At 34.8% G+C, this 11550-nt stretch overlaps 1 protein-coding gene across 1 annotated transcript; it reads right to left on the bottom strand.

The window, feature by feature from the left end:
- Window positions 1-2010: 2010 nt before the first annotated feature.
- LOC147387554 (clathrin light chain 1-like) lies at window positions 2011-7802 on the bottom strand. Its single transcript, XM_086420835.1, has 3 exons — window positions 7216-7802; window positions 2875-3028; window positions 2011-2778 (listed from the first exon to the last, which is right to left on the bottom strand). Exons 1-3 carry the CDS (start codon window positions 7713-7715, stop codon window positions 2308-2310), a joined length of 1125 nt encoding a protein of 374 aa, XP_086276961.1. The 5' UTR covers window positions 7716-7802; the 3' UTR covers window positions 2011-2307.
- Window positions 7803-11550: the final 3748 nt, after the last annotated feature.

The following is an 11550-nucleotide window of genomic DNA, read 5'->3' as shown; positions in this document are numbered from 1 at the left end:
ACAATTGCAGGAGTAGTTTTGGTGGAACTCAAATTTCCTCACTTACGTATCTCTCTCTACATCCAACACACCCTAGAACAACATGTTCATTGAGAACGTAATGAAAAAAATAGTGGGATTGATGAAGTTATAATATGGTTATGAGAGGCGCTATAGAAATTGAGAGAATCAAAGAGCACGAAGCTTTTTTATTTGTACCAAGTATTTCACTCATGGTGGAAGTCCATTATCATGGTCCAAGCGTAAAAGGGAAATAATATCTTATTGTGGTTAGATCCAATACACACGGTAGAATTGAATCAAGATGAGCAAGCAAGCGAGCACGACATCATATACGTGTGTGGGCTCATCTACTCACTTTTAAATATTTTTGTATTACTTCCAATTACCATTTTGTTGATCCAGGTTATATCAAAATGAGACAAACCTCGAGCAAGGCACAACGGGTCCATCTACACACCTTACATCCCGTGCACATGTTTTGTGTTATATTGTCACCATTTTCAGTACATTTTGTCTTTGATAAGATATAGTTTGAACAAAACATGTCTATAGTATTTATGTACATATGACTAGTACTACTCTACAGCCTGCGCTGTCGTTGTTTTCAACACCTTGTCCCAAATGTTTTGAGTCAGCTGAGCAAGCGGTATTCCTCCATTCAAATCTCTAAAAAAAAAAAAATTGTCTTTTATTAATTCAAGAGTTGTGATGAATGCACGTGGTTTGGGTATGCGACTGACATGGCAAGGCCAAGAACCACACATCCCAATGAAGAAGATCTATGGTTTTGTGCCTTTGTCACGTCAGTCGTGTACCCAACCGTGTGCATTTGTCATTATTCTTAATTCAAATATGTTCAATGCTTCTCAATGCTTTAATCAATGTTCTTTTTTATATTTTCATTATTATTCTTTAACTTGCATTTTCCTTCTAAGTGAAATTTTTATTAGTGATCGCTTCACAGGGGTTGATAATCTGTATTGACTTTTCCTTAGTTTGTTGCAAATTGCAGTCATTCTATTTTATTGATGCAATGTAGTTTTATCTTTAATTTTCTTTCAAACTCATTCATCCCAATATCCTCATCTTTGTTTTAGTAGAAAGAATGCCTCCATCTATGATCTTTAATTGTTATCTTTTCTATTACTTTTCTAGCATTTGTTGTCCCAATAATTAGTTCAGTTATGTATATATTTTCATAGGTACTACGATGATTTTTCTTCATTAATTTGATATCAAGGACAACATGAAGAGTGCACGCCTCGATCACTATTGGATGAGAAATTATCATTTATAGTCCTTCAAATCTTGCACTAAAAATTGAACTCTAAAAGCCATGATTAAATCAAATAGAAAGATCATATCTTTTATTGTTTACCTTGACCCGCACTTTACATCCCGAGAGTCTCACCAATGCTTTGCACACAACTTGCTCACATGGTTTTAAATCTCCTCAAAGACTGAGACGACTCGCCTGACTTGTCTCTGTATCATCCACCAACGAGACGAGTTGACAAGTCGTCTCAAAGATATGATTTGTTTTAATTCAGACATTTTTTTAAATCTAGTCCAAGACAACTCGACCTCGTATGATCGAAATGAGTTTTAAAACCATGTTTCTTCATCTTCAAGTTAAATAATCAATACGATACTGCTGAAGTAACATTAAAATGTACATTGTTGAGAACATTTTTGACGTGGATGTGTGTCAGAACCGTAAATGCTTTCATCAAGTTCTCACTCATATCTCGATGAAAATCTTCTATGCCCCCCCTTCCTGTACGTTTCAATGTCACTCGAGCAGATTTTGATTCAGACAGACATGACTAATTCTTTGGTTGACAAATCAAAGTGCAACTTTGACGCAGCCAGTTCAAATCCCATCAAAGTCTCCATCAAAGAAAAGATTCGACTCTTCGGTTGGTCCTATTGCTGTCAAAAAAAGGGATCGATTCCACTATATATATCTGATGCAAATTAAAAGGCCAAACCCAAAAGAAAAACTGATTTGTGAAGCAAAACCATAAAAACAAATTCCTGCTCCAATTACAAAATATCTCAGAACAGACAAATAACAATAAAAATAAATTTCAACATGTTAGTCTCGAAAAATCCTAAAGTGATCGCAACAAGGGTAGTTCTCTGCAGTTCATAATGCAGAGATTACAAATTGACCATAAAACCTAGCTGTTCTTATTTTCTCGATAATGAATGGCGTGGTGAGGTAGTAAGCAGTAAGAGATCGAATTCATGAGAAAAAAAGCAACATATCGGTAAAAAAAAAAAAAAAGCTTTCGTCTGTGATTACTCGACAACGGCTGGCTCAGGCTCCAAAGCTGGCTCAGGAGCCTCTTGTTTGGATGAGTCCTCTGGAGAACCATTAGCCACGGCATCTTTAGCGGGTGTATCACTGGCTGTGGCTTCAGCTGCAGCCGGTGCCGCCGCCTCTTTTCCATCTTTCGCATCCTTTCCATTCTTGGCATCTTTCACATCCTTGGCATCTTTTGCATCCTTGACGGGTGCAGGAGGTGGAGGTATCATGTGAGGTGGGGGTGTGTGCTTCAGCTTCAGGAGTACTTGACGCATCCTCGAAAGATCAGTGGGCTTCCCGGGCTTTGGGCCTTGGACAACAGTGATCGATGGCTTCTTGTCTGGATCCCTCCTTCCTCTTTTCTTCTCGATATTGGGTACTTCATGGGGGATGAGCTCTGCTATTGATTTCCAATAATGTTTGTCCGCGGTTTTGTGGAAATTCTCCTGATTAGCCAAGTATAGCTGCTCCAAACACCAACACAATAATGAAAAATGAGGGAATATAGAAGACAGAAAGAAGCATAAAGACTGGAACAAAAGCTGTTTAACATTCTTTACCTTCTCTCTTTCTCTGTTATTAGTCTTGTTAGTCTCGCAGTTAAGTTTCCTTTTCTCATAGAAAGCTCGTTTGTAGTCATCAGCTTCGTCAATAATCTGGTTGCGCATCTCCTTCTCCCTTTTCTCCTTCTCCTCAAGGAGAATGGCGTTTACCCTGAACCAGCAGATGATGTAAATTTCTCTATCATTTATAACTTCGGAGAGCAGGACAATCTCAAATGTTATATAAAAATAGAGTTGAGATCCCCTACGGTGTCCGGTTTCGATCGATAGGTTAGGTGTCTACGTGTCACAATTTTGATTAAGAAACAAATGCAATGGGCTGCGTGAACGGCTTGGTTAGGAGCCTGAGGCGTGTTCAACACCAACTAACGTGTGCCACGTGGACACCTAACCAATTTTATAGGAATGGGACACCGTATTGGATCCTGAGTCATAAAAATAATGATAAACATATGATATTTTGATGGAACACATATGTCTAGCAAGATGGATAAATGCTAAATTTAAATTACAATATTCATAAAGTGTGAAGTTCAAGGAATTACATCCTTGCTATGTAGCTAGAAGAATAGTTGGCAAAGTATGGGATAAAACTTTGATCACAGTCAAAATTCCAAGTAACTCATAAACTCTGGATAGATCAATATTAAAAAATTGCAAACTAGGTAAGGTAAATTCTAGAACTATCTCATAAATAATAAAAAAACCTAGAACCATCTTGAGCATATAACTTATAGAATTTGAGAGTGACAACAAATGGTATCATCAAATTTGATACCAGATCTCTGAGACTTAGAAATATGTTATATGCAGGTTCAACCAAATTATCTGCCTTCCAAGTGGTCACATTTACAACTCACGAGCAAGTATATAAAGATAGAACTTCCCCTTTCATACCATAAATATGTTCTCTCAGTGTCTTGTACATACCCAACTTAGGATAACAACATAAGTTATTGTTGCACAATTAAATTTTTTTTTTTTTTCTGGGAGAAATAACACCACGTGTGACAATTAAGGAAATAAAAAGTAAGATGAGGTTGGATTAAATGAACCACTACTAGTTGTAATGTAGTTTATGTGGTAATACTGGTAATCAACAGTTGTGATGGATGTGTGTCATAGCCCTAGTGTCCTAAAATTGGTGACAGGGGCCATCCTAATATGGTAAAACTCGTCATAATCATCAAAGCCTTATCCCAAAAATTTGGGGTTGGCTGAACGAATCCTGATCATCCATTGAATTCCATCCAAAGTCGCCTTTTGTTAATTCAGCGTGTTCATATCTGCTCTCACTACCTTAGTCCATGTTTTTTTTGGTCTTTCTCTTGCTCTTTTAAAACCTTCAACTAGCATGATCTTTCTCCATGGGATAGTAATCAGCCTTTGAGCACATGACCAAGCCATCTAAGCTGACTTTACCTTAATTTATCACCAATTAGGACTACTCCTACATTATCTCATAATGCATTTAATTCTAATTTTATCTTTCTCGATCTTTCCACTCCGCATCCCCATATCCACTATACTCAATCTATGAACAAGTTTTTTTTTTTTTGAACAAAATGTTTCTTGATTGCCCGAAATTCAGATCCATGAAGCATGACAGGTCTTACTTTCAGCTTAAAAAAATATTTCTTTCCATTTGATTGCAATTGGTTAGTCACATGCCTCCAAATGCACACCTCCCTTTTAAACATCTAAATTTAATTATATGGTCAACATCCCCCACAATCTCTCCATCCTTGTGGATGATAAAATCAAGGTGTGAAAATGTTGGGGTATTTCCTCGCAATCAACTTTACTAGTCTTTCCTCCCTATGGGTGTTCATTATTAAAGTCGCATCATTTACTTATCAAAAACAAAAAAGTTGCACTATTCTGTCTTGGTTCCACTTATTTTGAAGCCCCACTTGGACTTTAAAGAAGCTATAACTAGAACAAACATTATAGACTCAAAAGTCGTTCTCTGATGTACGCCAATTGTTATTCAGTTTACTTTGTATCATCACCATTTTTCCTCACAATAGTCACAACTATCTCATATATGCTTCCACCATGTCAATACATCTACTCAGGAGTCCTTTATTCCCCAATACCCACCAAATTAACTCTCTACGTATTTTTTCATAGCTTTCTCTAAGTCAGCAAAAATCATGATGAGATTCTTCTGATTTTCTCTAAATTTCTCCATTGACCCAAATTTCACACTTCAAAATGGTATTGAACAACCTACTTAGCCAAGAGAATCCAATACTTCTCTTGCATTTCTACACATCCATCAAAATAGCAATGCTTTCATTTCCAATACCCTAATTCTGCAAAAACATTGTATGCTATTTGATCTTCCATTCGTCTCCCTAAACCTCCTGTGCAATAGACCTAACAGCTAAAACAATATCATATAATTTTTCTTTCTTTTTATTAGTAGAATTTTATTAATGGGAGGAAAAAAAGAAAAAGAAAAACCAAACTACATCATAAATGATGTATACATGATACACCACATTTTATAAATTTTTACAAGTCCTTTTACCGAAAGGCACAAAGGAGTCATCAAGAGAAACTGGCAAGAAAATTTATTATGAATAGTTTCCCTTCCTTAAAAGCCCATTCCTTATGGAAAAATCTAAGCCATGGTAAACAGGAGTACTCCTTTCCTAAAAGATCACTCTTGACTCATTGTGTTCATAGCATTACTAAATACACATTTGGATAATAAAGTAACAATCCAAATGAAGCAAAACACAAGATACTGAGGCACAAGGCCAACAGAGTGTGCATTCAACCCTTCACTCCATGGTCTTTTTGCAAATTGGACAACTCTGACACAAGTAAATGAAGTAGTTAGTTACTATCCATCCAACCTTAGTTGCATGATGTGGGAGCATGTATGGGATAGGTCTTGATTGTGGAGTCATGGAAGCGTCTCTTAGAGAACAATTCTTGTTAAATTATAGAAAGTGGGGATGCTAAGTGAGATTTCGGGGTACAAGTAGTGTCGGCAACACCTATATTCCTGCAACTAAAAGAGTCCAGCCGATATATATGCGCTACAAATCTAGAGTGCTTAATTAATGGCTTACAGACCATAGCCCAAATGTAGCACCCTGAGCTGTCCAAGTAGTGAGGTTCATAACTAAATGAGTAAGATCAGCTGATTGGGATAGTGTCAAAGTAAAAGCCATAGCTCATTGATGGGATGCTCAGCATTGATGGTAATTGGTAAATACACCATTTGGGCATCTAAAGGAGATTATATTATTTTCTAAAAATTACAAGGTTCCCACCTCAATTTCCATCTCTTCTGCCGAACAATATCAAAAGCTTATGCTAAAATTCATCTACACAAATCCTGAGGCCACTTAAAAGGGTCACCAACTTCAACTGCATTGTCTATTCAGACCCCCACTAAAACAAATTCACTTGAACCACATACGACTGAAAGGGCCAACACCATAAAGAAGAATAGCCTAACTGAATAGACTAAATGAGATACCGTCCTACAAGCTAGACATCTGATCTTACCTTCGGAAAACCCATACATATACGACCCACCAAACATGGGATCCACCCCTCTGGAAGAAATGAATAGGCACAAATGTTGAATCATGAATGGGAAAGCCACGTGGCTACCAGCTGTACAAGGCAAACTCTCATCCAATTTCAAAAATTGAAGGAACACTGGTCATTTTCCATACAGAATTTACCAGATCAACTCAATTTCAATTAGATCAGAAAAATGACTTGCATTGTCACAAATTCGAGACATCTTTTTACAACATGACTTCAATGAAGTTGACTACCATATCAGTGCATTCACTTCTCCCAGATCTAACTAATTTTTCTCCTTGTAAGATATAACATTGATCAAACTTGAACTTAACAGCTAATTTCACAACCAATTTACAGTAAATAGTTCTAATTCCGAAAGCCTAACTAACCCTAGACCAAGAAAACCAAAACAGCAACAAAAACGACAGATCTAATCTAGCGATTTTTACCATGTCATTTCAAAGAAGTTGAATACTATGTCGGTGCAATCTCTTCTCCCAGATCTAACTATTTTTTTTCCCTTATAATAATAGATAGGATTGTTCAACTTGAATTTTACGGGTAATTTCACAACCAATCTCACACCAAATAATTCTAATTCCGAAGTCCCAACTAACCTTAGATCACGAAAAAGAAAAAAAGAAAAAAAATCAACAAAAATAAAACTCAGATCTAAACACATCGAGACCTAAAAAAGTCAAATTCACACCTAAATTTCACAAATTTTCCACAGATCTTAACAATTGATATCTAAAACCAAACAAATTAATCTAAAAACCTCACCGTCGCCATTCACGAAGAACAAATCCTTCCTCCGGCTGCATTTCGGTCGGAGGCGGAAGCATTGGTCCATCAGAAGAGAACACACCATCCAAATCATCACCGACACCATACGCCTTCCCATGACCGTTCGATTCAGGAATCTCCATGAATGGAGAATCCGAGTAACCATGATTAGGTTCATCAATGGCGGAAGAGCTAAATCCATAGATTTCTGGAGATGGAGGAACACTGTCCGTGGTGTGAGATACGTGATGGACAGTGATCTCGTCTTCAGCAGGGAAACCTCCATGGAAATCGGACGGTGGAGGAGGAAGATCGTCGGATACATCTATGTGGTCCAGCTTCGTTGGATCATCATCTTCTGTGGCGAAATCTGAGTAGGATTCGTAGCGTTGAGAAGGGAGACGAGGATCGTAGCCAATGTATCCATCGTCATCAAAGGGACGGTTCGAATTCCTCAGATCTTCTCCATCGTTGCTGAATGTGTCAAACGAAGACATCTTTGCTACTCTGCTCCGCGAAACAACGAATCTTCTCTCTCTGTGCTGTTCGATCCATTTGAACTAATTTTAGTCGTTTTAAAGAGGAGGAGAAAGTGAAGGCAGAGAAATGATAATATGCGCCGAAGAAGGATAATATAAACTATGTCCCAGTGTGGAGACCAACAGATGATCCTTGATTTTCTTCAACTAAGATAATATAGTTTAGTTGTATTTCCAATCACCCATGAATGATTCCATTAACATCACAGATGTTTGTTGCCCATTAAGGGATTAAGGGATGATGAGATCATATTTAGTAATTCTTCCAATAATTCACAAATTAATAAAAAAAAATTTAATTATTTAATTTTTTTTCTTAAAATAAACAAATCAAAAATACTTTTGGGAAAAAGTCTTAAAAACACAAATTAATCTTTATTTTTATTAAAAATAATTATTTTATCTCAATATCGCATGATAATATTTTTATTGTTCTTTCTTTGCACTTAAAGATTTCATCATTAGATGATCACTAATCATTATTTATTATCAAATCTCTCGATTATCGATCAATAATTTTTTTTTACTCATTTTATATATCTTCTCTTTCCTCTCCTACGATTATTTGAACAAGAATCTTGGTAACTCAATTGAGTAGATTATTTGTTTGCATTAAGAAGATTTTTATTAATAATATGATTAATTATAGATTAAAAAAAAATCATTATGTTCTTATTTTAAAATTTATTCTATATATGCTATCTTAGAAAAAAAATTAAAATAAATTTTTTTATTACATATGTTTTAGAAGAAATTTTTATCCTACAAAAAAAAGGGTCTAATAAATAGTGTAAAAGCATCGAAGTGGTATTGATTTGGAATAATGCTTAAATGTTTGATAAAGATGCATAAGAGTATTAAATGTACTTTGTTATTCTCTGACTCAAATTATACTTGAACCGTTCTCATATCAAATATTTGTTGTTCTTCGAATTTTTTAACGAACTGCTAAGTGTAAGTTCTGAATCATACTTGAATTAATCTCATAAAGATTCTTTCCCGTACATCGAATTGTTAACTATGGGTAAGATAGTCAAGAAGCAAAAGGTCTTGAGTTTAAATCTCGCCTTAGGGGCTAAACTCAGCGATTTAGCTCATACATTATCTGATGCATGTAGGGGAAGGGGACAACAGGAGCCCCCAAGATTAGTTGAGTGCTCTAAGAGGCCCAACGACCTCAATTCCGGAAAGAAAAAAAAAAATTTATTGGTGTTGTAAAGTTTTAGGCTTGCAATCTTGAATTAACCACTACCGAAACAATCCTTCATCAATAATATTATTTGTTGAACATAATTTTTTTCTTTTTGATGGATAAGGTGGACTTGAATCCATGAGCTCAAAGTTGCTTTGCAATGTGTCAAATCAACTAAGCTATTGGTCTAACTCCATTCGTCAAATATAATTATGCAAAGTACTTATTTATAAAAACATTTGTTAAGAGAAGAGCTAGTTTGTTCAAGAGTGAGAATCTTTAATTTGGGAACCTCGTCCAAAATTTTGGAAACAAATAAGTTCATAATATTTTGATTGCAAAATTTGGAGAAGAATCAACTCTCAAGCCTTGATCTTGAATTTTGAAAGGTTTCGACAACTAAATTATAGAGCAATATATATTTTTTTTCTTGTAATGTTGGATGGAGATTGACCTCTAAACAAAGTTGCATTGTCTGTCAATGTACACCAATTACGATTTAGTTTGAGAAATGCAAGTAAGCTAGGGGCGTGACTGCTAAATATAAAGAAAGGTTATCTACACCCTCATACATTTATTTAATTTTAAGATTGAAATGTCATATGGAAAACTTGGGGGGGACAATAGAGATTCTTTTTTTTTTCTTTCCAAAAACTCTTTGTATATATAAATAAAATAAAAAAAATTAGAGTATTTTGCTCTCTGATGACTTCAGAGTAATTCGATCTATCTATTACCCATTCTCTAGCCTAATCGGTAAGCTCTTTCTCTCCGAATTACTCATTTTTTTCAATTATTTATGACTGCTTTATAAAAAAAATGATAATTTTTCCCCTTTACTTATGACTGATTTATTAGATCTAGGGTATACATTAAGACAATTTTCTTGATAAATTCTCGCAACACCCCACTAACTCCCATGTTAACCCATCAGGGGTTAGTTGAGATGGTACGAAACGACTCGGTGTGCTCCCTAGGTTGTGACTTCAAATCTCTATATGCCCCTCCACCAAAAAGGTGGCTACTTAATTGGCTTCACGTGACTGTAGACACCTGCCTAATTCGACAATTCATCATTCGGCTATTATGAATTTTTAATAATGAATGCAAATAATTCAAAATTTTGAGAGTACTATTCCCAATTTTTTTTTTTATTTCTAATCCTTTCATCTTTCTCACTCATTACAACTCAATATAGAAAATTATACACGCGTAAGATCATTACACCTTACACTCTATTTAGTAAGTATGTATGCTTAGGGTCACTACACCTTTTGATACCAAGAGACCTCGTGACACTAGAAAAATATAACCTCAAGAATTAGAAATAATCACGTTGGGACAGAAAAAAACATCACGTCAAAATTCGTAAAAATTGACAAAATGATGAAAATACCCCTCGTAGATCCTGCACCTTCGAAAATCTTAAAAATACATTTATTACTCTCATAATATGATTTCAAATCTAACAAACTTACGAGAAATCACAAAAATGATCAAAATACCCTTTGATGTCTTACTTTTATCTAGAAATCTTGATTCTTAGGAAAATGTGATCGAAAATAAATTATCGACAAATTTACGTACATCGATAAATCTAGAAAACTCACGCCGAGAAAATTTGAAAATTTTAACTATAATTAACCAATCAAATAAAAAATTTAAATCTTAATTAAACAAGCAAATTGAATATTATAAAATTTAATTAACTAATCAAATAAAAAAATTTAACCTTAATTAACAAATCAAATCGAAAATTTAAACCTTAATCAAACAACCAAATCGAATATTGTAAAATTTAATGAACCAATCAAATCGAAAATTTTAATTTTAATTAAATAATCAAATCGAAAAGTTTAACCTTAATTAAACGACCAAATCAGAAAATTAACTTTGATTATCCAATAAAATTGAATTTTAAAGTTTAATTAACCAATCAAACTAAAATCTAAATTTAATCAACCAATCAAAAATAAAAATTGCAATGTAATTTATCACTCAACTAATTAATGAATAAAATATGACCGAGGATTATATAAAACACGTTTGGGGATTTCAAAAAAAAGAAAAATTGGAAATAAAAAACGTGAAAATGAGGAAGGGAGTTTTAAAAAGAAAAAATATATAAAAGGGTGGGCATCATCTTATTAAAAACTCCCTAGAAAAATCGGTAAAGGAAACTCTCTCCAAAAAAACGTAAAAGAGAAAAAAAGAAGACTGGTTTTTCATCTTCAATCAAAAACCAAACGATAAGAAGAGAAAAAAAGATAAGAAATAAAGAAGAAGAAGAATTGACTAAGGACGGCAACCCTCTCCAACTTTTCAACATTTTTTTTTTCTTCCACAACAACCCTCTCTATCAATCTTCAATGTCTTGCTCCCCTTCCATAGTAGTCCTCTCCATCTACTTTCCATGTCTCCTTCTCCCCTACGACAACCTTCTTCATCTCAAGGCTTCCATCACACCTCGCAAACTATCTCGCACCGCGCTTGAAATAATTCCACACAGCCACCCTTCAGGTATGTAGGTAAGTCTAGCTTCTTACTTTTATTTATTTATTTTTATTTTTACCCTTAATTCCTCTTCTCTTCCTTCCCCTA

This window comes from Akebia trifoliata, chromosome 13 (assembly GCF_017979445.1).
Source record: "Akebia trifoliata isolate Shusen 1 chromosome 13, ASM1797944v1, whole genome shotgun sequence".
Taxonomy (NCBI): domain Eukaryota; kingdom Viridiplantae; phylum Streptophyta; class Magnoliopsida; order Ranunculales; family Lardizabalaceae; genus Akebia; species Akebia trifoliata.
The sequence above is the reverse complement of the archived record's forward strand: the minus strand, read 5'-3'. Positions and strand labels throughout refer to the sequence as shown.

Bases quoted from the DNA above. Each gene is read 5' to 3' on its own strand.
- LOC147387554 (XM_086420835.1), bottom strand. From the start codon at position 7,715: ATGTCTTCGTTTGACACATTCAGCAACGATGGAGAAGATCTGAGGAAT. The intron at 3,029-7,215 runs GTGAGGTTTTTA...CTGCTGGTTCAG, and splicing joins GTTCTTCGTGAATGGCGACG to GGTAAACGCCATTCTCCTTG. The intron at 2,779-2,874 runs GTAAAGAATGTT...TGTTTGGAGCAG, and splicing joins ATAACAGAGAAAGAGAGAAG to CTATACTTGGCTAATCAGGA.